This window comes from Mesitornis unicolor, unplaced genomic scaffold (genome assembly GCF_000695765.1).
Source record: "Mesitornis unicolor isolate BGI_N332 unplaced genomic scaffold, ASM69576v1 scaffold10841, whole genome shotgun sequence".
Lineage (NCBI taxonomy): Eukaryota > Metazoa > Chordata > Aves > Mesitornithiformes > Mesitornithidae > Mesitornis > Mesitornis unicolor.
In genome coordinates, this window is record NW_010165808.1 from 3,728 (window position 1) to 30,473 (window position 26,746).

Sequence of the window (26,746 nt, forward strand, 5' to 3'; positions counted from 1 at the left end):
CTAACTACAGTTAGAGAAGGTTGACAAGGAAATATTATCTGAAAAAGTCTCAGTTGGCCTGAAAGTTTCCTGTAAATGTTTTCGATACTGTGATTTTGCAACGTAGTAAGTTTGTGAATGCAGATACAATGGCACCTCTGGTACCCGGAAAATAGGAAACACTTCAGAAACTTTTTTCTTGAAGATTGGTGATCTGAAAGTGTACAGAATACAAATCTGAAGGCCCTGTAGAGTAAATGAAAGTATGGGGTTAATATTTTGCTGATGAAACCGCAAAAGACTAGTGTTATTTGACTTGAAAAACAACCACGAAAAAATTTCCAGTAACCACTAACAATGACAATACCTTGAAATACAAGAAGTACTTTCAACAGGAATATTATTCCATGTAACTATGGATTTGCAACTGCAGTCAGCTCATTTGTAGATTGTAAGGGGTTGGCTGGTATGTCTCAGGATTCTGTTATTACCCTGTGTTGACAGGATGAAGGTAAGAGCTGCTCGAGTATGCCATAAGCATTACGTGTGGCTGGTGTGCCCTATCAGCACTTCCAAGTAGTCACACATGGAGGGAAGCAGGACTTCAAAATTTCTATACCTGTTCTTCTAAATTCTCATTTCAAAGATTAATCAGGAGTGTCCTGGGTTAAAAAAGATAAAGGGGGCTCATGTTTTTAAATAGGTGGATTTCTGTTCCCTGTTCGTGGTTTCAGTTTTAAATCATGGGTGTAATTCATCCATCAGTGTAGTAATAATTACCTCAGGACTTTTAGCACAGAGAGTTTGCAGATCTGATCCCCACTGGTGTACAGACCCTCAGTTCTCAGTAGATCAAACTGATAGTAAACAACCTCATTTGGGGGTGGGGGGATTTTCACGTATTTCCAATCAGCTGTTTCGTAGAAAATATTCAGTGGTGTAATGATGAAGGATCAAGTACTTCATACTTCCTATGATATATGAATATAAACCAAAGAATCCAGCAGGGCCATGGGGGGAAAAGAGGCAAGCACTTTCCTGTAGGCTTTTATCCAAGATCATTGTGAAAGGTCTCAAGCCATAAAGCTCTTCTTACTTCCCTGGGATTCTTTCCCACAGCTGATGCTAAAGTTTTTTTCCTTGAGCTCACTCTGAGTATCATTTTATATATGATCTGTTATGAGAGAAACCACTCAGACAAGAAGGTCTTTTCAATGGTGACCTTGAAATAAAATCGCACATTGATTTGCACAATGTCAAGAGTTTTGTGAGTGACAGAGCAGGATAGCCTCCCTTTCTGAACAGAAATTCTGAATCTCTGTAACTGCTTTCCAGTGAGTTCCCAGGTTATACCAAGCTACAGAAAAAATAAATCCAACATCTTTTTTTCTGTTATCTCAATTTTAAATCTCAGAATTGCTAAGCACTTTACCTGGGTAGCATTCAAAATGCAGAAGAGATAGCTGAAAACAAGACTTGTTCCTTCATGAGTTATTAACATGAAGTAGCCTATCGTCCAGGTGATTCCAAGCACTACCACTATAGAGATAGTGGCAGTCATCTTTTTCATAAATGAATCCTTTTTGTTCCTAGAGACACACACACAAAAAGTAATTACTTCTTCCTCTATACCATTTAATATCTTTTTGAGTTTCAAACTTTCTACTTTATTTATTCAGGGCTCTATTGCAAAGATATGTTATTCAGGTGAGTTGAGAACATACACCTCCCTACATTTGTTTGAGGTATCATCCAGAGAAAAAAATCAAGAAAAAGAAATCTATCCAAGCTTATCAGAATATTCTGCATTTGGAATATGTAAGTTGGATGTATCTTTCTTTAACAAAAATTGAGGTTTACCAAGGCAACAGGAAGCATTGGAAATTAGTATGTTAACTATTATGAACTTTTTAGAATGCTTAAAACTTCAATCCAAATGGGCTCAATTTTTCATATAAGAATAAGCTGCCAATGACATTTCAATATTCAATTTCTCTCAAGCCTGAGAGGGGTCATAGAGAAGGTATTTAGGTTTCCTCCAACCATGAAAATCATATGTAAAAGAAATAAAGAAATGGTGCAAAGTTTTATTGAACAGATAATTTCTGTGGGATTAATAAAAAATTGAGCAATTCTCTTTTAAATAATACAATGTATACTGCAGAGTTTGTGACATGCAGCCTGTGACAAGACATGGAGCATTGATGTAAAATTAAGCAAGTAAATCTGCTTCAAAGCTGCTAGAAAACTGGCCTGACATTCAGATGTGCTGAGAAATTCGTAATTCTCATCTGGGTGGACCCAGCTCTGCTCTCACTTATAAAAATTCAAATCTGAGATAATCTTCATTGAAGTCAAAAGTAACACTGCAACCAAAAACAAAAGCGGTAAAAGCCGAAAATGTGTTCATTGATATGCACATGAACCATTACAACAATGGAATTCATTTTTTGACAGATTTAAATGCACATTTTTAAAAAGAAAATATTTTGTAAAAAAAAAAAGGTGTTTGTGACAAGAAAATCTGAGCTGGTGATAAGAGACTGAGGAATACACTTGCTGAACGATCTGAGGAGTCCTATGCCATCTCACCTTGTCAAATTCTCATTCTTCTTCCATATCACAGAGACTGTGATCTTGATGAAGGTGATGATGTTAAACAGGAGTATGAGTGCTACTGGCAGAAGGAATGACCACAGCATGGGCTTTTGCACACTGAAATTCTGATTTTCATCCAGTGCTGCAAGCCAGCAACTTTTAATGGAAAGAGAGGCCATTTCAAAAGACTTGTTAGAGACATTATTCAGAATACCAAAACAAAATAAAATAATATTGCAATTTTGATCCTGAAAGACCTGGGGAATGCAAAGTGTTGTATTAAACAAACTGTATAGAGAAATATAATAAGGTGCAATATAGCTAACCCAAGTAGATACTTGACCACCATATGCAAGTTTCTTTTTAGAGTATATATTATAGCAGAGCTAAAAGTAGTAGAGGAGACCTAAAGGACAAAGGTTGAAACAAAAACAGGCAGCTTCAGGAGGACAGAGTTATCCTGCAATAATCTTTACCATTTTTTTCATTGCCAAATAATCTCAAGTTAGAAGTCAACACTCCCTAAACAAGTATCATCAGATGGCCACCATGTGGAAGGGTATGTGTGTTTACATTTCTGAAGGAAGTCTACCTTTGTTCTGGATCATCCATATCACCAAGGTACCTTGTTAGCCTGATACTCCTTCTTTGGTATGTGGACACTTAAATGAATACAGATATAAAAAGCATTGAGTAAATAGGGATATAGTTATGTTGGCCAGAATGATTTTAGTTAAACAGTGGGACTCAGCTTAGGTACAGAATGCAGTTACACACTGAAGGTCTTGAATTTCAGTTTGCCTGAGTGTCCACAGCTTCCACTTAAAGTCATAGGGGATCTTGCAGGAGGATTCAAGGCAGATGTGGATCTAGCACCCTAAATCCTTAAAGAGGAGAAACTGCAATTCCTTGTAGAGAATGTTTAGCTTGAGTAAAGAGTTTTGTTTCCTTCTAAGTACTTAAATATACAAAATGGCAGCAACAAATCTGGACTTGTATGAATAATAAGCCATCACAAAAGGTGTGGAATAGCAAGTATTGTTATAATAAATAAACTTACAATTCTTCCTGCCGGTAGTTTAAAGCTTTTCCTTCTCTGTAAGTAGCTCCAAGTGTTACTGCAACCACTGCAGCAGGGATTCCTAATTAATAGGAGAGACATTAGCAATTTATTGTTTGGTTGCATAGGCTTACCTTATCTCCCTTCCACACAAATAGCTTCTTGCCTCCTAAAATTCACAGATTTCAATGGTTTTGTTTTATCTTCCTTGCACTAAGCTAAGTGGGTTTTCTATAGCCTAGAGGAAAAGGCAAAACTGAGGGTTGTCAGCACTGTTTTTCTGAAGGACGGCTCACGTCCATGTCTTGCTGATTTTTGCCATTAAAGAGCTTAAATGTAGCTTCCAGAGACAACAAACTTTCATGTGCTCTAGCTGACTCCCTCATCACAGCTGTGCAATTCTACCCTCTTGTTGACAGCGGGAAAGGAATTTAAGAAAATTCTGCTCCAAGCACAGTCACATTTCACACCAGCCTGATGCAAAGGGTAGATTTTGCCATCTGAGGAACATGACAGTGTGGAGCTGTCTCCTCGATGCCTTTGCTTCGCTTTCTGTCTTGCATGTCTCCTGCCTACCTGTTGCAAGAGTCTAAGTGGCACATCTCATGGGAAGGAGCTTCCCACATGAGTTTTTCTCTAGGAAATAAACATGTTTCTTAAGGTCAGTTCTTCCTTTATCCCTACTAGCAATTTTCCAGACTGCCAAATATTTGCTGTGCTCTCAAAGTAGGTCTGAAAAGCAGTGAGTCAGAATCCTGCTATTTTAGATGTGTGTAACCTGTGGCAAGACACTGAAGAGCCTAAAGCTGTGCTACTGTGTGAATATACATGGAGCACAGTGCCGCATAGACAAACGGCTTTCAGTGAAAATTTTCTGGCTTGCACGTGCAGTCCAAATTCTAAAAGTTTTAGAGAAATTGCATCTACCTCCACCCAAATGCAAAACATAATAATAAAGCAGTGAGAATCTAAAACTGCTTGGTAGATGCCACAGAAACAACACACCATACAAGCTGAATGCACAACGTGGAAAAGGCATATACTCCTGTACACTGTATTTGAAGAGTTTATAGAAGAATGTTGAGATTTTTCTTTTACCTAGTAGGCATCGTTGTGCATTCTGCAGTCCTCAAAGTAGATCCTTTGCAGCTTGAAGTGTTGCTGCTAACTCCTGTACTGTCTTAAGAGTGTGCTCTTTGTTTATTAATAAATAATATCTAACAAATTATGTAAGTAACTCATTGCTTTTGGATGCATGCAAGGCTCTGGCTGAGGTAATGAGGAATCTCAGAGATATCTGAATTAAGAATTTGAGTTCATATATGCAATCACTGCATCTGAAAGATTTTTTAATTTAGTTTACAGAAAGAGATTGTTGAATGCGTTCATTACTGTGAAAATCTCTCCCACACACGCTGTGCCAGTGAACAAGTTATCAGTTTCGGTGTTGTGTCAGGACAATGAAAACAGGCTCAGCTTATTCCAGTAGTGCGAGCAGTAACAGGAGATTATTTATTAAAGCATGTTGTGCTAGACCAGAGAGATACTGATTATAATTGCTCTCTATCGATCTACTATCTTTACAACTCTCCCTGAATGTACTATGTACTGATACTTTGGTAAGAATTGCAACATATATAGCTTTAAATCTTACCCCATCCAATTACTGATATGGTTATGAGGAAGTGTCCAGGCAGGGGCTTCATGGCTCTAAGCAGCAGTAAGTACAACTGTGCAGAATTGAGTGCTGTCCACATAAATGTTGCCAACAAAAAGTAGTGCAGTAGGGCAGCCACAGCCGTACACCAGGAGTCTGCAGGAGGATCTACCACATCAGATGTGAGCAAGGTGTTACTGGCAGTATTGTAAGGAAGGTATTGCTGGTAGTAGCTGGTGGTATCACTGCTGTGATTCCTGGCATTTCGATTTTCAATTCCAGAGATGAAGATGATGTTAAAAATTAGCATAGAGAAGCAGAAACTCACTAACACCCACGTTACAGATGACTTTCTGGTTTTCCTGTTAGTAGAAATACATTTAGGAGAAAGATGTAAAGCAAAATAAGAAAAAAATTAAAGTATTTCCTCATTTATATATATACCCAGCACCTTTTAGGACTGGATCATTTCCGACAGAGGTTGGGATGCATTTTCTTTTTTCCACTTACATTTTTTTTTTTTTGCAAGTATTTCTAAATACTCCTTAAGGTACAAGAGAATAATAAACCTCCACTTCAAAATGCAGTCTTATAAATCCATTTCAAAGGCAGAGTCTAGAAGTTCCTACAATCTTAAATACATTGACCGTGATGGAATTGCTTCAAATCTACATTAGTGCAAGCAGGATGAAACATGTTTGCATTTATGATGACTACAACTCTGTTGGCATGACTTTGCTCCTTGTTCAAGGGGAATCACATGACAACATTAGTCACGGACATGTCCATCAAGGAAGTTTGCTGTATTGGTATTTGTATTTGAAATTGTATTTGATTCAAGTCTCTTACAACAAAACTGTAGCACAAGCAGTGTACCTAATCTATATTGCTGCATAATGAGTATGCTTTGAAATCAACTGTTTGCTACAGAGGTTTTATAAACAAAAGGCAGTAGAGTAGAGAAGCTGTCAAATAGGCAACAGAAAGCAGAGTATCATTTAAACAGGATAGAAGAGAACTTGTGGAAAAACATCTATGCTTCTATATGAATGCTTAAAAGTCTAAGCGATCTGACAGTTGGCTGAAATGACTAGCTTTAAATTAAGACGTCAACATAATAGTATTGGTAGCTGGCTAGAAGAAAAATAACTGATTAGACATTGTATTATCACAGTACAGGGTGTACAGAATAATAAAAAGGAGGTCATATTAGTGGTGGAATACTGTTGTACATTTTTTAAGTTGTTGTGCATTTTTAAAATTGCTGTACGTTTTAAGTGAGAGCAATGAACTATGTGTAGCATGGGTCAGTGTAGTAATGATACAGTGCTGGGTCTGTATTGTCAACTACCAGACCAGGGTACTAACAGATGTCAGTGGTGCAGTGGGAGAACATGAGATGCAACAGAAATGGCAGACTGCCTTTACCGCATGTAGATGTGTCAAATGTCACTTTGGGACACTACCTGGAGATCAGACTTCTAGACATGATCATGGGACCCTATGGTAAAATGATCAGCCCTTGACCTGATCCTCAGTAGCATGTGCTGCCTGCTTTATTATCTTATAGCTGGTGAGCTATCCTGTCAAAGTGATGGAAACATTTTTCTTGTTAGTGGCCATGCCCTGTGTTTCCTGCAAAAGGCTTGGCCTTTTACCATACTAGGCTATTCCATACTCATATATTTTCACAGTTTTGAAGGTGGGTTTGTTCAATAATAATACATAATATATCCTCACGTTAAAAGATTAACATTAACAGGTTCAAGTTTCATCTAGGTGAGTGGCATGACTAGACATCTCGTGTCTTCACTTTATCCAGGAAGCCATACTTGCTTCCCAAGCTATGCTACATGAAAGGCTTTTTAAATGTTATTTGCTGATAAGTAATATTGCAAAATCTTCTAAACTGACTACTGTTTCTGTTTTCCTCAAACTATATACAGACCAAAATATAGTAACTTAATGTAAAATACTTGCAGTTTTACATCTTCACTCTTACCTAGTGAATATTTGAAACAAAATTGTAATGATCAGACCAGCCATGGACAATCCAACGCCAGTGTAAGTTATATACTCCAAAGGCTTTGCATATTTATATTTGATCTGAAAGGCCTAGAAATGAAATTGCGTCAGTTATAAGACGAGAAGAAGTAAATTTAATTCTAAAATTTTTGTTTCTAGTTGCACACTAAAACCAAAAATGTTTTAGTAAAGTTATGACTGTTGCTAGCCACTGCCAAAATTTTCAGATCACACAAAATTATTTGGACCTCAAAACTAGAGAAGCTTGTGAAGAATGCCAAAAAGAGACTTAACAATGTCAATTGAATATTTAGTAAAATAGCAGACTAAACTATTGATAGAAAAATGCAAGGTGACACAGAACTGGAAAAAGTAGTTTTAAATTTTTGTACTGGTGCGCATTCTGAATTTTCGTTTCATAGGAAAAGGTCTAAGGTAAGATGTAAATAATTGGAAATCAAAACTAGTCTTTGTATAGTGACAATAAAGCAGCAATTAAATGCAAATGTAGTCAGTGAAACAGAAACGACTGTTGTCTGCATAAATGAATGGGAATCTTTTCTAGAATATCGTTCTATGCAATAAGGATATGCATAAAATAAAGGGAAATACAGAAACAAGTAAATCTTGCAAACATGGAAATGCTGTTCTTTGAAGACAGAGTAAAAAGAAACTCTGAAATCCTAGCACTGCTGATGTCAGTCACCACAGATATATGATTTTATTCAGGAAATGTTTTATTTAGAGAAGCTGAAACAAATACTGAAAGAATGACAAATGTCAGACAGAGGCAGTCATTCCTAATCTTGGTAGTACAAGAGGGCAATATATAAAAGTTAATGGTAGCAAGCTTAATATTTACAGAGTGATTGCTTTTTATAAACATATTAACAAAGGAGATCGTTAATGCTAAGTACTTTGAGTTATTTACTCAGCACAAGGCAGTGCCGCAGCTAGCCCAGACCCCAGGCTGCTCTACTGTTCATCTCAGGGCACTTTAGTCTTTAGGCATACATTCATTTAACAACCAGCAATAGAGGTGCAGAGCTGGAGGCTACCATAGCTGAGCCTGGGGAATGAATTGTGCCAGCATTTCCCTGCTGCTGGAGTGCAAAGGCAGGTTGGTGCTGCCACAATTTGTGCCAGAGGTGGGCAGGACTTGAGGATGTGTTTGGTTTTCCAGCAATCTGGGAATAACTCACATGTCTCAGTTTACCAACTCTCCACAGGTTAGAAGCAAGTACAGGACGTAAACTCATGTGCCTTCTAGCTCAGCATGCCTAAGCCCTTATATTGGCATGTTGGTGTTAAAAGTCAGAGAACAGTTGAAGGCGAGCAAACAACAACAACAAAATAAACCCAACAAACAAACAAAAAAGAAAAGGAAAAAAACCACACTCTTTCCATTCAAGAAAGGACAACACCCCTACCATCAGGACAGCAAAATTAGTAGTGTGATTACACCTGCATCTCAAGAACTGATCTCTTCCTTTTGCACAGCCAGCAGTGCTCCAGTCGTTGACAGTGTAGTCCCAGAAGACACAGGCATGATCACGCAACTGCAGTTCAGATGTGTTGTACTGTGGATTGGGATTGCAAGGAGAAAAACTGGCTATAGAAACATAAAGAGATATGTACCAGCAAGTACTGACAATTATCCTCTGAAAGGAAAGCTGACAGCTACTAAGAGATTTCTGGGGTTTCCAGTAAAACTTATGAAGGATATCAATAATAGCATAATTTGGCAGTTTGAACTTTGTCCTTTCTCAGTCAAGAGTGCTAGTGAAATTACCCATTTCTGTGAATTATTAAAGTAATTATGCTTCAGACACACATCAGCTAGGCACCAAACAAGTGCCAAATGAATTCTGCATAGGCCAAACAACAGCTTTTAGATATTAGTAGCATTAAATTACTGCCAACTGGAGCTGAATCCACACTGTAACAGGAAGCAAACAACTATAAATGCCATGAACCATCCACTCCTCTCCTGTACCACAGCAGTGCTCATGCAGTCATATGTCAAACTGCATGAAGTAGTTTTCAGATAACATAACTTCGTAAGGTAGTGCAATTAGAACTGCTTTTTAAAAAGCAACAAGCAGCTTGAAGTGCAAATAAATAGTGAAAGCAGCTATTCACACTTCTAGGTAGTTCAATTAAAAATAAGGAATAAAAGTAGGAGTAAAAATATTAATTATAAGTTCGTTTCACTGATTTCTTTAGAAATGACACGTGTTTCCCAGATCACTTAACTGTATAGATCCATTATGATTATTACTGTTCTTTCATATGCATGTGTTTGAGCTTTAAACCTTTGTTAAATAGTGTAAGAAGCAGTCAACTACTGTTTTCTGGAAAAAAACTTGCTAGATATGAGTATATATTATCTAAAAATCCTGTTGTTTTGACAAGTGAGGACTCACATAGAGTATTTCCTACAAGAAAACAGTAACATCTGGAATCAGTTCCTGGGGGAGGAAGTCAAAACAAAACACGCAGTGATTTTAACTGGAAGCAGGAGTTAACAGATCATGTGAAAAATGAGCACTCCCCCATTGGCAGGTGCATTGGGCTGAGCCAGTCATATTGACTTTTTCATGTTTTCAAGAAATTGTGATAGACTTCTAGAAAGAAATATTGTCCTCCAGGGACCTGGCTTTTCTCATTCTTGATTTAGGACAAATCTACCCTAGGACAAATCCACTCTGTTATACCTATGACTTTTTAAGGAATACAGTTTTGCTTGCGAACATCCTAGTTTAGCAGTGCTGAGTCAGTAACATCAGGTGTTAAATACAAAAGTGGAAAAATATTCTCTATGCCATGTTATCTAAATACCCTTCATGTTTCACTTATAGTGTCACCTGTACATCACACTAACTCTCTCAGCTGCTTATTGCCGGAAATCAAAGCAGTATACCAAAAAAACCTTTTGCATGTGTCTTTTCTTAAAGTCCTAAAGACAGGTAGTAGGGCAAGGGCAGCCTCTAATCACACTGAACATGGCATTTCTTGCAGAGGCTTACCTTGGGACTGAAGCCTATTTCAACACCACTGGTTCTTCCACCATCAATGTTGCCAGAGATAATTTGTTTAGAGAAACTACTGCGACTCTTGTAAATCCTTGACTGGAAGAGTTTGTCATTTTGATATAGGACAAAGCCAACTTTTCCCCTGTCTGATGAACCTTCAGAAGGCAAACAGAAAAGTAGGTATGGATATCAGAGAAGCTGGTGCTTTTGAAGAAGCCTATGCTATGCTGTTTCACACATCCAGTATTTACAGCAGATTTTTGTTTAGAATCCGTTTAAGAAGTAGAGAAGAGCTTCTCTTCACATGAATCTGAAGAGAGTAATCTTCAATTTTTGCTGAGGTGGAGTGTGAAAATACTTACTACCCTTCTCTTAATGTAATTTCTGGGGAAAAATACTGGTAATGAAGAAAATGTATCCTAAATCCTGATACATGCACATACTCCAAATAGTCAGGCTTTTAATGACACTAAATAAAAAATAGTAACACCAGGGACATTTACAGTTAGTAGGAATTCAGAGGACGAAAGAGGCTGATTTGACTTTTGACTTGAGATCCAACTTTTGGACTCATTTCTTTTGCATTCTTCTTCCAAATCAGAGAGATTTCATCTAAGTGATTAAATTGCTAGTCCTAACTGTTGCTTGTGAGTAAGCAAAAATCCTTGTTCATATAATGGATTTTGTTCTTTATTTTATACTTTTTATTTAAGATCAAGCGAGACTGATTTGATCATCAGGAGAGACTAATGTAACTTTATATCTACAAAATGTCACAATTGTGCATTTAATATTGAAGAACTCTTTTTCTTTTCAGGACAAGCTGTCCATTCAATCTACCTTTCTTGAGGGAAGTGTTATGACATACAGGCATTATGATGAAGACTTAAATTACATGATCAGACTGGTTTTCCACAGGATTGTTGTCTGAAACAGTGAGTAGAAAGAACAGTGACTAGTTAATGAGCTATTCAGTGTTTGTTTTATCCTCATTGCTGGGTGTGTGGGGCTACTTGATTTATCTCTTGGAGAATTTTCTGACTCTGGTGAGAGCGCTGAATAATTCATTTCCCTGCTGGCCAGTATACATACAATGTTCAGCAATACAGTGTCTCAGTGCTCCATGAGATTGTCCTTTGTTATATTCTTGTGCTGGGATGTCTTAATGTTACTGTCACTATACAAAGAGACTGAAGACAAGTCTGCTGGTTTCAGGTGCCCAGTGTGAAACACTTGCAATTTTTACCATGTCATAAAAATGCACATGTTTAAAGCTCAGCTCCCCCATACCCACCAACTTTTGCAGCAAATTAAGCAGGGGAACTATACGCTGCTTTTTTTTTCCCCTGTGTGACATCAATTTCTCTTCTGAGCACCACAGAGTCTGTGTAATTGACATCCAGAAAAATCTTGTGTTACCATGCCATTAAAGACTATCCCAATATGTAGGTGCAAGGATGTATATGTCCTGACTGACACCTGACAGTAGTAGCAATCTTAGTTGAAACAGTCGATGTCTTTGGATTTCGGGCAAGGTACTAGCTCTTGGATCTCGATGTCTGTAGAGGTATGGTCAAAGATTCTCTACTTTCTCAATTTTAGAAAACAAAAGAAATGAAAATTTTCCAAACACTGAAAGCATTCTGGCCATTACATGTACATGTGCATTTTTCTATAAATAATGTGCATTTCTTGTACCACAGTATGGCACAGCATGCATAAAAAAAACAACATGTAATTGTTTATATTAGCTAAGAGTTCTTTTTCCAAAGGATATTTTTAGTGAATATTCATTTAAAATTTTGCCAGGCACAGTTTTCAGTAGGAGAAAGAACTTACTGTTATTTGTAATGTTGAGCAGTATCTGAACTTCAGTACTGGGGTCACTAAGAAGCCCAGGAACATTTTCCTGTATTTCTAGTTTTGTTGACTGATAATATCCCAGTGCTGTATCTGCAAAAATTAGCAGTGGATGCATTAAGATTTATGGTATGTACTGCCTTGTCCAGGTAAGTCCAACAACATACCCAGGCTTACCTCTCTGTGCTGAAAACAAAATCGTAAAGGAGTTTAGTTTCAGTGGGACAGACTGGATCGCAACGTTGGGCTGTGTGATGTTGCCAGTCAAAGAAAATGCTTCCATTGTTTTCGTGAGGCTGCAGTGAGATGATGAGTGGGATAAAAGTTGTCGTTATTTGTTAATATACGGCTACAGGTGCAGTTTCTGAGCTTCCTCTCTGACTCCTCTCCAGCAGGAACCACTCCTCATTCCCTATCCTCATCCTTTCTCCAAAGCAGAAAAATCCAGTCAAAATTGTGTATTCTGGTATAAATCTACTTTATCAATCACATCGCCCACTAGATTTGAACACTAAAGAAGTTTTTACTTGTCCATGAACCACTTTCATCCTGAAACAGAAGGGAAAATGCAGTTTACTGCATCTAATAAAAAGGGCAAAAGCTAAAGTTACCTTGTTGTAACGTTGACGAGATTATTGTGGATGAATTCTGTTTCATTGGCATCCAAGAGCTGACTCACTGTAGCCATTACTGCCACAGATGCCTGAGACAAGCAGGAAAAAAGGCAATAATCAAATGCAATTGAAATAAATCACCCTATGTGCTACATACTGGATGGGCAAAGTAGAAACAACAAGCATTGCTTGAAGATACACGTAACAGAGTAAACTAAGTACAGGATGTCATTTGAAAGAACACAAACTTTGTGACAATGGGTTCATAAATACCATGCTTTTATTAATTTAGACAATAAAGATTAAATTATGAACTTAAACATTGAATGATGCTTATATTAGAATTTCAGATATATGCACGTCTAAATAGCTGATAAGAAACAAAATTGCACTCTGTTCTGAGAACTGACCCAGCAAGGATCCCACAAGTATGCACTCAGGGCCACTTAAATAACTCGGCTAAATGGCAGAATGAATACATTTGGTCGTATGGTTATGTACAGTTAAAAGAAAGCACTTAGAGAGTGTCCCTGCTGATGGTGGAGGGAGGGACAGAATTGATATCCCAAATATTAAGCCATAAAAAACATATGTTAGTCATAATAAATCTCACCTGAGAGTCTTCTGAAACATTTGGCTTTTTCAGAATCTGTACTGCAATGGTTGCAGCAGCAGAGATGTTCTGTGTGGTCAGTTGGTCTGGCATGGAGGTGAGAATTTGAGTGTTACTTGCAATAGCTGAAACATTGCTGGAGTCTGCAGTTGCAACCTATTAGGAGAAGGCCATTCAACAGAAAGAAAATGAGAAAAGGAAAAGGAGTCACCACCAACATAAAATCAAAATATACAAGTAATTGCTGGTCTAACTTGTTTCTGTTCTTGTCAAGTAGGTGGCATTTGCAGATTCTACCTAGGGCGTGATTTCATGGACTCACAGAGTAACTTGGGTTGGAAGGGAGTGCTGGAGGTCCAATAGTCCAGCAGACTTGGCTGATACCAGGCTGCTCAGGGTTTCGCTTTGAAAATCCACAACTCCCCACAGTAACCTGCTTGTGTTTGATCAGCCTCAAGGGGAAATTTTTCTCTTATCTAATTGGAACTTCACATGTTGCCACTTGTGTCTGTTGCCACTCCTCCTAAAACTGCACCTCAAAGGAAGAGCCTGGCCCTGTTGTCCTCCACACCTTGCCATGAGTTAGCTGTACACAACACCAAAACCTCCACTTTGTCTTTGAGTTACTGAGCTTCTGAGTCTATGAACTTCTGTACACTTTTCGCTATTCCTTAAATAACCAGAACTAAAGTTTTGAAAAGCTATCACAGGAACTTGAGAAATGTCATCTGGAATCATAGTGCTTCTCAATACAGTGCTCATACTCTGCACCACGAACATTGTCCTCACTTCAGTACATTGTATATGGTGTCAGCTTGGAATAAATGTAGGAAAAAAACACAGGAAATATTCTGATGCTGGATATAGTAATAAGAATTGTTAGAAGCACTCATTTGGTCCAGTTTGAGTCAGTCAGCATGTACTGGCTAGAGTGTAAATGTATGTTAAGAGTCTAAACACAAGAAAAGAATGAGGCATTAGCTATATGTTATATGAAGGTATAGCTAGATAACAGTAACAAAGAGATGGAAAATCTGCTAATCATCCAGATAATTTTCTCTGTAAGCTATGGAGGCCAACTAAACAGTTTATCAAGTAGTCTCTTTTCTAATCCAGTCAATGAGTAGCTTAAATGAATAGTTTCAATAACTGAATTGTTCTCAAATTGTTTATGTTGGGAAGCTATCAAAATCAAGATTAATTTGCTCATGCAGCTCTGAAGTGTTTATAAAGCTTCCAAATGTAGGAAAGAAACTTGAATGTGTTGCACAGGGAGAAAGGAAATTCATATTTATAATTACTGGAGATTATATTATTTGGCTTGAAAACATCTGCATCTGTACCATGAACAAACAGTACATCAAGAACACCTGTTTTCACTATATTTTCACTTCTGACTTATAGCATGTCCTTGTATTCAAAATAAATATTTGTATTTGTCGAGTGCGTATGGGTGAGGATGAGGGGGAAGGGCAATGAGGCTGATATTCTGCTGGGAGTCTGTTATAGACAACCCAACCAGGATGGAGAGGCAAATGAAGCATTCTGCAAGCAGCTAAGAGAAATATCACAATCACTAGCCCTTGTTCTTGTGGGGGACTTCAATTTACCGGATGTCTGCTGGAAATAAAACACAGCAGAGAGGAAACAGTCTAGGAGGTTCCTGGAGTGTGTGGAAGGTAACTTACTGACACAGCTGATAAGTGGGCCCACCGGGGAGGTGCCTCCCTTGATCTGCTATTTACAAATAGAGGACTGGTGGAAGATGTGGTGGTTGGAGGCAGGCTTGGGCTTAGTGACCATGAAATGATAGAGTTCTTGATTCTTGGTGAACTAAGGAGAGGAGTCAGCAAAATCAGTACCATGGACTTCCAGAGGGTAGACTTTGGCCTGTTCAAGACACTGGTCAAGAGAGTCCCTTAGGAGACAGCCCTGAAGGGCAAAGGGGTCCAGGAAGGGTGGGCTTTCTTCAAGAAGGAAGTCTTAAAGGCATAGGAGCAGGCTGTCCCCATGTGCTGTAAGACAAACCATTGGGGAAGATGACTGGCTTGGTTGAGCTGGGAGTTTTTGCTGGAACCCAGGAAAAAGAGGAGAGCATATCACTTTTGGAAGAAGGGACAAGCAACACAAGAAGAATATAGAATATATGTTGGGTCATGCAGAGAGAAAATTAGGAAAGCAAAAGCCCAGCTAGAACTTAATCTGGCCACTGTGGTAAGAGATAACAAAAAATGTTTTTACAAATACATTAACAACAAAAAGAGAGCCACGGAGAATGTCCATCCTTTAGTGGATACAGTGGGGAATATTGCCACCAAGGATAAGGAAAACGCTGAGGTACTTAATGCCTTCTTCACCTCAGTCTCTGTTAGTCAGAGGAGCTATCTTCAAGGTATTCAGCCTGCCCCCCGTCCTTCCCCGAGCTGGAAGACAGGGGTGGAGAGCAGAATAAACCTCCCATAATCCAAAAGGAAGCAGTTAATGACCTGCTACGCCACCTGGACACACACAGGTCTGTGGGGCCAGATGGGATCCACCGAAGAGTACTGAGAGAGAGGAGAAAGAGCTTGCCAAACCACTATCTATCATTTATCTGCAGTGCTGGTTAACTGGGGAAGTCTCGGATGACAGAAGGCTTGCTAGTGTGAAGCAAATCTACAAGAATGGTCAGAAGGAGGATCCCGGGAACTACAGCCCTCTCAGCCTGACCTCTGTATCAGGGAAGATTATGTACTGGTTCATCTTGAATACACTTACACGACATGTGCAAGACAGCCAGGTGATCAGGCCCAGCATGGGTTCATGGAAGGCAGGTCCTGGCTGACCAACCTGATTTCCCTCTATGACCTGGTGACCCACCTAGTGGATGAGGGAAAGACTGTGGATGTTGCCTACCTGGACTTTAGTAAAGCCTTTGACACAGTTTCCCATAAGCTGGCAGTTTATGGCTTGGACAAGTTTACTCTTCACTAAGTTAAAAACTGGCTGGACAGCCAAGCACAGAGAGTTGTCATAAACGGAATTAAATCCACTTGACTGCCGGACACAAGCAGTGTTCCCTGGGGCTCAGTTTCAGGCCTAGTTACGTTTAATATTTTTATCAATAATCTGAATGAGTAGATTGAGTGTTCCCTCAGTAAGTTTGCAGACAAAATCAAAGTGGATGGCAGTGTTAGTCTGTCTGAGGGTAGGAAGACTCTGCAGAGGGACCTGGACAGGCTGGATCAATGGCCTGAGGTCAGTTATATGAGGTTTAACAGGGCCACGTGCTGGGTCCTGCACTTTGGTCATAATAACCCCATGTAGCCCTATAGGCTTGGGAAAGACTGGCTGGAAAGCTGCCAGGCAGAAAAGGACCTGGGAGTACTGGTTGACAGCGACTGAACATGAGCCAGCAGTGTGCCCAGGTAGCCAAGAAGGCCAACAGCATCCTGGCCTGCATCAGAAATAGTGTGGCCAGCAGGAGCCAGGAAGTGATCCTTCCTCTGTACTCAGCACTGGTGATGCACCTTGAATACTGTGTTCAAGTTTGGGCCCCTCACTACAAGAAGGACACTGAGATGCTGGAGCATGTCCAGAGAAGGGCAACGAAGCTGGTGAAGGGTCTGGAGCACAAGACTTATGAGAAGCGGCTGAGGGAACTGGGATTGTTTAGTCTGGAGAAATGGAGAATGAGGGGAGACCTTATCTCTCTCTACAACAACCTGAATGGAGATTGTAGTGAGGTGGGGGTCAGTCTCTCTCACAGCTAGTGATAGGATGAGAGGAAATGGTCTCAAGGGGAGGGTTAGATTGGATATTAGGAAAAATTTCTTTACTGAAAGAAAGGTCAAGCACTGGAACAGGCTGTGGTGGAGTCCCCATCCCACAGTGTTCAAAAAATGTGTAGATGTGGCACTTCATGACATGGTTTAGTGGGCATGGTGGTGTTAAGTTGATGGTTGGGCTTGATGATCTTAGAGGTCTCTTCCAACCTTAAAGATTATATGATTCTATGATTCTATTTAAAAGGAATAAAATCCTTTTAAACCTTTGCACCCGGAGCTGCCCTAGGCTCACTAGATGGCAGCACGAGGTCACTACTTGTAACAAAATCCCAAATTACTAATGGCTGCAGACTGGCCTTATATTGTAGCAGTATTAGAAATAGCTGATACTAATATTTTGTATTACTATAGAGAGAATTAGACATTTATTGAAGGCTATGTACTGGGAAAATATAGTCTTGATCTCAAGGGTTACCTATCAAAGAATCTAGGCAGGCGAAGTGTACAATAGTCAAGAAAAAATGCATGGTGAAAGGGACTTCTCTTAAAGAGATTGTAGCCAGTTTCTTTTCTCTTTATTTATTTTTTTTTCAGTTGGGCCCAGTGATAAGGAAATGAAGTACAGAAGCAGAAGAGGAAAAGCAGTCACCATCTGTAATATGCTTAGTCATGTTCAGCTCTTCATGCCTTGTAGATATGGTAGAGCTCAGCCTTAAAGCAAGGCTTAGGGGGTTATGGATTTTATCAGGAAGGTTTCTCATTCATACAAGAGTTTTGAATTTGAATTCTTGAGGGACAGAAGTGTTATGTCCACGTTCAGCTGGTCACAGAACTGTATGGAGAGACTTTGCTTTTAATCATTACTAACATACCAGTGTCAGCATCACTTTGTTCCCTCATGCCAGTCTTCACTTCCAGTTTCCTTCCAGTTTCTCACCAATTTAGTATCCTGGGTTGACATAGCCTCCATTCGGAGGTGTTTGCTGTGAACTGGGAACCTGACTGAGGAACTTCCAGGCCAGTTAAAAAATATGAAATGTGATGCTGTGTTCAGGCAAAATAAAATAATCACCTATGGAAATTCAGGCCATTTGCATAGCAGGCACGTGCCAAGAATTCCACTGAAAAAGGCTTTGATGGTTATTTTGCTTTCTGCAAAGTTTTAAGAAATACAATACAAATATGTATTTCCTGCCTCAGTTTCCTGTCACTTTTTTTTTTCCTTGGGATGATGCAAAATCTCAGACATTTTTTAAATAGCAATTTAAGATTACCTGTGATGCTAGGGAGTCCAGATTTTCATTGCAATTCAGAATTTTGGGGAGCTCTAAAGTAGGAATTCTCTCTTCTCTGGAGCACATCCGGATTGCTATGGAAGCGTTACCTGTAATTTTGTAAAAACAGAAAGATAAGCATTTAGTACAGAAACACTCACTCACATGTACATGACCTAATTGGGAATTAAAACTGTACTGTGGGTGTGACACAGTGTTATTTTCTGTTTGCACGTAAAATATTTGCCTTTAAGAGTTACAAGGGACCATCAATTATTTAACTACATATTGTTCTTTTTAGAACTTGTATTTTCTACTCATATACATAATCTTGTTAGAGTGACTGACGTCATTCAGATAGGTTTCGTTATGCTAGAGCTGCAGAAACACATCTTTCGTCTGGTCTAATAATCCAACACCTTTCACAGTCCTTACATTTACTTTTGGGAAGTAGAAGTGAAAGGAAAGAAACACATACCATTCACAGTGTCAGGTTCGCATTTTTCTTTGGAGTTGCCGTATTTACCCACTATAATCCGTTCAAAAGTAAGGATTTTTATAATGCTTTCAGAAATATTCACTGTGAAAGTACTGGCTTCACAAAAATTAACTGCGCAAAAGGAAAATAAAACATATATCCAGATAAAATATTTTTCATACAAGGAGCAATTTAAAAGAATACAACAGTGGCAAAAATACACATTTTCAAATGGGATTTGGGCAATTAATGGAGGGCGGTCCTTTGATGGCTCTGAACCATGATGGCTCAGCTTCTGGCCCAGGAAGATGCTGCCCCGCAACCTGGTGGAACGGGACAGGATAGCCACTCCAAACCCCATGCCTTGTCCAAGAACCTGATACTGGTTACTTCTGAGCACAGGATGATGAGCTTAGTGGACCCATGACCTGACCCAGTGCAGCAGCCTATTGCATTCTCATGTCATACCATACTTCTGTAAGTTAACACAAATTTGCCTTGCAGTGCTGCAAGCATTTTAAAAAAATACTGCAGCACACAGGCAGAAAGTTTTTGCTTGGTCTTAGGACTTGCAATGTCCTGTTTTTGCTAACTTCTGCTAATTTGGACCATATTTCAGCTGACTGTGACCTGTTAGCAGAGCTGAGTCAAAGCAGCATACTTATGGTCAGGGTCCTGAGGGGAGCTCAGGAGACCTGGTGTGTTCTCTGGGCTTCCTTGCCATATCCCGTAACTTTCTTTGGGTCCTGTTTTCTATGGGGTCTCATTTTCTATGAGGTCTCAGTTTCCCATGACACAGTGATACTTTCCTTCTATGGAAATCATAGAATCACAGAATCATAGAATGTGTTGGGTTGGAAGGGACCTTTAAAGATCATCTGGTCCAACCTCCACTGCAGTGAGCAGGGACAATGTTACCAGATCAGGTTGCTCAGAGCCCCATCAAGCCTGACCTTGAATATCTCCAGGAGCCTCCACCACCTCCCTGGGCAACCTGTTCCAGTGATCTATCACCCTCGTATTGAAGAACTTCTCCTAATATCCAACCTAAATTTACCCTTTTCTAGTTTAAAAACATTACTCCTCATCCTATTGCTACATGACCTAGTGAACAGCTCTTCCCCAGCTTTCTTATAGGCGCCTTTCAGGTATTGGAATGATGATGGTTATGAACACATGACTCTGCAAAGATTAGGTCTGCCTTATAGCACCATATCTGAGCCTCACTTGCCAGGAGGTGATTATCAGGGTGAGGTGTCTCAAAAATATGAGGTGGCAGGAACTTCTGGAGGACATTTAGGCCAGAGACTCCACAGCCCCACTAAGCAACATGTTCCAGTGATATATTGCCTTTCTAACCAAAACATTTCTCTTTATGCTCAGTCTCAGCCTTTCAATCTGCAATTTTTGACTGCTGCCCCTTGCTTTACCATCTGGTGCTGCCAAGAAGAGTTTGACTTTGGGAGCTGGACTTGATGATCTTTACGGGTCACTCACTGCTGGGGTCAGTCTCCTTGCCTTTTTCTCGGTGAGGTATTTACAGAGTTGGTATTCTCTATCCAACTAGGGATATGTGTAAAACTCATTGGATCTTAAGACCTTTAAGAACTATAACCATTTAGTGAATTTAGTTGAACTTGTGAGCAAGTTAACGTTACCAAGAAGGTGGAACAACAAACAGATGGGCAGTATAAATGTTCCTCATGAAAACAGACTAAAATTCAGATTTTGTAAATGGAGTAATGTTTGTTATTATTTCAAGTTAGTGATGTCTTTCCAAACATTTTTACCTCATATATTTTAATAACAACAACTGCATAAATCTATTATTTAAGGCAATTTGCAGCAAATCAAATACAGAATAGCAGAGGAGTGAATATACAGAATTACAGTAATCATAAATGTTTATTTCCAATGCTGAAATCCCAGCCATGATTATTTTATTTAAGCCAACGTCTCTGAAACATTTTGCCCAAATGTTCCAATCCATCATGAACCTATCCAATCGATCGTTGGCTGATGGATGTGCTACCCATCCCGTCATCAGAGAAATGACAAGGAAGACCTGAAGTTTACATGTACCAGCAATCTTCACCAAGAGTATTTTCCTGGATAAGCTGCAGATTTTTTGACGTCCTTCTGACCAAGCATCTGAGTTAATTTGGCAAAGGAGTAGCTGATACATGACAGCATATCTATGTATCACACTGGCCACAATGTGGGCTGTTGGTTGGCTTGGAAGGCATGAGCTGGGGATATTATCAGCTCTGGAGATACTGCAGCTCAATGAGCTGACACCCTCTTGGCAGCAGCTGGGAGCACCCACTCAAGGTACAGCAGTGCTGTGGCAGAGGGGACTGAAATTTGAGTCAACCAGGCCAGTGCTATGCCACGCATAGGAAATTTGACTCAACCAAAACTATTGCTGGTGACAGCAGGAGCTGAGCACGAGCGTTGTCCTACAGGGTGCGGAGCTGGATGGTGTCCCTAAACGCTGGCAGATCCAGACATGGCAATATTGGCCACTGGGGTCTGAATCAGATTTTCTAGTTACTGTGATCTACGAACAGAGGAATTCGAACAAAGACCAAATTGGCTAGAAACAGGCCACAGACTGCTGAAACCTGTAGTGTCTTCCCCAGATATATTACTCGGCAGCGGCAAAAGTGGGTGAAGGATGTGGCTTCACCTAGCAAGAAAAGCCACATCACTGCTTGTGGTCTGACATTGCTGAGCAGGTCTTGGTGGGTGGGGGAAGACCAGAGGCCTCCCAAAGCCAAGGAGTTCCCAGAAATTATGCCAGCGGCCCATGCTCCCTGACTTGTACTGACCTATCTCACAAAGAGATCCCACCCACTCCTCTGGGCACATGCAGGCTCCATTCTGACAGATGCCACCGTTGAGACAGAAGCATGGAGGTACCACAGAATCTGTAGTGTCTGTGTAAATAAAGAATCAAGATATATATATTTACATATTTTAGCTAAAAAATATATAAAAAAAAATCCAACTAAAAAATACATGTGACCCACAGTCTTGCTCAGGTACTCAGTCATTGGTGCCTCCTTATGCCTAGAACCAATAGCATGAAAGTGAGGTGAAAGCTTTCAAACATTAATTTGTTTTCCCACAATGATGTAGGTGGAAACAGTTCTGTGCAGCTGCTGGATGAGCAGGAGTGGTGGTGTGGGCTTCAGGCTGCCAAAAACTCAAGCTGTTGAACCTGTGAAAAGCCCAAATTACTTCTACAGGATTTCACAAGAGTAAAAAGGCAAACGAGGGCCACAGATTCGCAGTGCTGAGAGACCCAGAATGATAACAAGGACGTGGACACATCTAAGAATCAGACAGAGATATTATGGTAGGTATTATAGGATAAAGCAGATAAAAACCCATGGCCCAGTCTCATACATAGCTTCTCTTCACACCTTGGGACAGGTGCCAATTTTTATTCTGTCCTTTGGCAGAAATAGCAGGCTTTGTTTCAAGTAGTCATTGCACAGGCTGCACGGCTTCAGGAAACAAAAAGCACAGTATAAGCAATAACAGAGACACCTCAGATGTTAGAAATTTCTGAATGTGCCATGGTATTTGCTGTGTTTGGCAGGCTCTGAAGATGTTAAAGTTTCTTAAAAAAGAGACTGGCAAATCTTGCACAGCTAAGGGGTATTCTGCTGCAGAAATTGCAATAAGGCTCTCAAGGTGGATGGACTTCAAGTTCTAAGAGCTCCCTCTAAAACCTGGGGAATCTTCACAGACCAAGGCTTCCTCGCAGTTAAGCTCTCTTGGTCCCTAAGTGAAGGGTGGAGTTGGAATGTCTTCCCACAGGGTTCATGGTGAAAATTGTGCACCTGTGCACTAGATGCAGTGTATGCCTTGAATTAATACAGAAAACTGGAGTTGAGGACTGCCTTTTGACCTGACATTTAGTGCCTGTGTTTTGAGACACTGACAAATAGAGTAAAGCCAGAAAATTCAAAAGTAAAGAGTGCTGTCAGGAACACATGTTGTTATATATTTCTAATGTTCTTACTGAACTAAAAAGATTTTGTAACTTCTTATACTTTAATGGGATTCATATAACTGGAAGATTATTGCAAACTGTACGGGATGTGCCACATGGCAAGGGTAATTCTGTTCTTGGCACGCCTCGCTCAGCTTTCACTTATGTTGTTGCTATTTAGCATTTGTGTTTCAGGCTGTCTCAGCTACATTACAGCCAGATGTCTATGATGATAGTGGAATAAAATCTATGTGTCACTAGGTAATGTCTCCACTAGCCATCAGTGTTTCAAAATACATTGACTCTCAGCTGAAATCTTACAGAAAGAAAAGGAAAACTCCTCCAGCAATTGAGATCTGGGTGGCCCAAGTTAAGCAGCTGTGTAGAATGGCTATATTTGGGGGAGATGGGTGCATGGTTGGACAGCTGTTGCCCCATCATCCGGCAGCACTGGCTCACCTACCAGGTGTGTGCATGGGGCCATGTGGCAGAGGGGTGACACCAGGACTCAGCCACTTGCTTTGGTTTGGGAGCCTGGGAACCCACAAAATGCTGAGAGACGTGCAGCACAGCACCAAGCCTCTATCTTGCTTGGTGAATGTGTGCCTGAAGCAGCCAGGCAGAAGGTGACTGAGCAGGGTAATCTGACAGAGAAGATCCCAGAACCAGGGAGTGGATAGTGCTGCCCTGCAAGTGCACAGACCCTGGGCTGCCGGCCAGGGCGTCAGTGAGGGAGAGCTGTGGTGGTGGCTCTTCCACAGCCAGGCTAGGGTGTTGGGATCTGGCTTTGGCACTGTTAGTCACCAGCTGCAAAAGGAGTGCAAGAAAGGGCAAAGGTGAAAAGGAAAACAGGGCTGACACTCCTTTGAAAGCAGTAAAACAGAAAAGCGTGAAGCTGTGGAGTAAAAAGTGCGGCATTTACCCCTGGAGGTGCAGGCTGAGCTGCCCATGCAGCAGAAAGCAGGTGTCAGCACACAGCATCGGTCTTACCTTTGCCTCTGCAACAACGACGAGACACTTGCACGATCTGTTAATGCCAGTCGAAACTGTGGCTCTATCTAGTGCTTCCTGGTGACCTTGCCTACTGTTCAAGGTCTCAGGTACCATTGTAACACAATATTTTTTTCTTTTCTGCAGAGGGAAATCTGTGTCTTTCACAAGTATGAATTCCTGAGATGACTAATGCAGTCATGTCTGTAAAACTCATCAGTCTCCAGTAATTGTGGCACTGTCTTGAAATCACAGGGTTCTTCTGTTTTTATTTCAAGATTCAGAAAACATCTTTTTATCTGTCTTTGTCTATTAAGTTTTGCAGACATTAAGCAACTCAAGGATCTCACTGATTTTGACTATATATTTTAAAACTAAAACGAAAAGATTCTCGTGTAATACTATGTCATCATGAACTGTTGGTGGTTTTTTTCTTAATCAAACTTCATGGAAACTGTTATTACTAATACTTGCCATTGAAGTTTGAATAAGGAAGAAACACTACAACTATGCACAGCAACCAGTGCATCAGACAGGTGTGGAGGTATTGTCCATCCCAGAAGTAGCTGCAGTTTGAATCCAGTTCCTAGCAGCTTGTTTGCCTGTAGTTGTGTAAATCCTAAGTATAAGCGGAGTTGCACTGAGAGTTAACTCCCAGCTCATCTAGGTTTAGCTCCATCAAATCAAACAAATCACTGAGTGTCTTCTTGTATTAGCAAAGTAGGTTATTACTGATGTATGGTTAATAATTGCTGTTTGTTTATGTGCTATTTCTTGGGCTTGGGTACGTTCCCTCCCTACAAACATCTGATAAATCTCTTCAAGTAAATATAACCTAATGCATCCTCATACAAACTCTTCCCTAGCCTTCTTGATCTCAGTCATACCTGACTCCCTGCTGGATAAGCAGCCACGAATATCTGAATCTTTCTATGAATTCTGCATATAGATCCATGCATAGTTTTGTATCATGTCAATATGGTGAGTATTTTGTCAAGAGGAAACACTGACTGGTTTTATGCGCCAAGTTTGCACACAGAAGTGTCTTAGGAGGGTGCATTGACCTGATTTTCAGGTATAGAATATGCAGGCCAGTATCTCCAATATTCAGAGTTTTCTATAATGCAAGTTGTAATTAAAACATGAACAGGTACCATATAGCACATTTTGTTCATATGCAAATATAGAAACGTATATGAAGTTAAATATTTCCTATTTAAAACAAAATTTACTAGACTAGCTAGAGATTTATTTTTGTCTTTTGAAAAATAAATTTCTAACAGAAGAGTAAGAAAATTTCAAGACATTTCTCAAAGTTATATCAGAGGAATCTTGTATTGTGTTAACATGTTACAGGGAAAATACTTTAAACATCAGTATAAAGAAAAATTTTTCCACCTAGGAAGCATACAGCATGGATGTAGTCGTGTTTATCAGTAATTACGTTTAAACACTTCAGGAAAGGGAAAAAAAATCCAAACCAAAGAGGTCTAATAGAGCTCAAATAGTGAAGAATTGTATTTCTTACCTGTTTTAAACCTGATGACAAGCCGCCAAATGCATAATGCACAAAGGGTCACAGTCACTACACAACAGGTAATTCCAACCAATATTCTGGCCCAGTGGAGTGGAGGCATGTTGTGGTGCAGACTATCTCCTCTGCTATAAAATGGTATTATACATTCATAACCTTGTGATGGATAAACCATTAACTACTTGTCTACTGATAAAACTTTAACCTTTTCTGTCCCACTTAGAAAAAAAGAAAGTTTTGTTAGAGAAGTAGCACACAATTGTTCTTAAAATTTTCCACCAGATAAAACATATTTCTTATCAAGGCATTAAATGTCATGTCTTCTACTTGCTATAGGAAAATGTGCCAGATCAGACACCCAGCTGCATTTATACTGAGAAGGACTAGAGCCTGTTATTTGAGTGCACAGCATGGCTCAGGGCCATGCAAACAAACCTCTGTTCCCTCCAATATATCATAGAGCCATAGAATCATGGAATGGTTTGGCTTGGAAGGAACCTTAAAGATCATCCAGTCCAACCCCCTGCCATGAGCAGGGACACCTCCCACTAGTCCAGGTTGCTCAAAGCCCTGTCCAACCTGGCCTTGAACACTTCCACGGAGGGGGCATCCACAACTTCCCTGGGCAATCTGTGCCAGTGTCTCACCACCCTCACAGTAAAGAATTTCTTCCTAATATCTAGTCTAAATCTACCCTACATATATATATATGTGTGTGTGTTTGTGTGTATAATATATATACACATATTGCCTCTTGGCAACTGACTCTGTTCTTCAAACTAGACTTGCACATGGTCTGAGGGGGAGTGGGCTGGCACGAGCCAAAACTCTGCCAGGCAGTGTGCTGGCACCCAGGGGATTATTCCTGTTGTGAAGCCTCATCTGCTAGCACAGCCATAACCAGCAGGCTCTGCAGCAGGAAGGCCAGGCAGGACCCAGGGAGGAGGCAGTGGAAAGGGGAGAAGGACATCTGTCCTCTGCAGCAACATTCCTCTTGTGCTGAGAGGTGGAAATGCTGACTGTATTAGGGCTGGCCTAGATCAAGCACTTGGCACACACTTTCAGGAGAGTAAATGGCATTTCCATACTACGTACATTTGAATGGACAGGCAGTTGCATCCCCTCTGTGCACCTCCACCATTAAATAAGGTCACTCAGCAGGCAACTGACACAACTGGGAATAAAATCTGTGTCTGCAAATTCCGAGGACATCTGATGCATCCAGAAAGGAATGGGGACAGAGGAAGAAACACAAAATA

General features: G+C 40.1%; 1 protein-coding gene across 1 annotated transcript; it reads right to left on the reverse strand.

Moving 5' to 3' along the window:
- GPR128 (G protein-coupled receptor 128) lies at positions 1 to 25,590 on the reverse strand. Its single transcript, XM_010194759.1, has 16 exons — positions 25,482 to 25,590; positions 21,792 to 21,899; positions 18,961 to 19,092; positions 18,483 to 18,592; positions 13,442 to 13,597; positions 12,826 to 12,917; positions 12,392 to 12,510; positions 12,194 to 12,307; positions 10,349 to 10,509; positions 8,750 to 8,899; positions 7,297 to 7,409; positions 5,292 to 5,656; positions 3,638 to 3,719; positions 2,572 to 2,733; positions 1,412 to 1,568; positions 1 to 225 (listed from the first exon to the last, which is right to left on the reverse strand). The coding sequence occupies exons 1-16, from the start codon at positions 25,588 to 25,590 to the stop codon at positions 1 to 3; spliced, it is 2,355 nt and encodes a 784-aa protein (XP_010193061.1).
- Between the last annotated feature and the right edge of the window lie 1,156 nt (positions 25,591 to 26,746).

Bases quoted from the DNA above. Each gene is read 5' to 3' on its own strand.
- GPR128 (XM_010194759.1), bottom strand. From the start codon at position 25,590: ATGCCTCCACTCCACTGGGCCAGAATATTGGTTGGAATTACCTGTTGT. The intron at 12,918-13,441 runs GTGAGATTTATT...TGCTTGTCTCAG, and splicing joins ATGTTTCAGAAGACTCTCAG to GCATCTGTGGCAGTAATGGC. The intron at 8,900-10,348 runs GTAAGCCTCTGC...CCCAATCCACAG, and splicing joins AAATAGGCTTCAGTCCCAAG to TACAACACATCTGAACTGCA.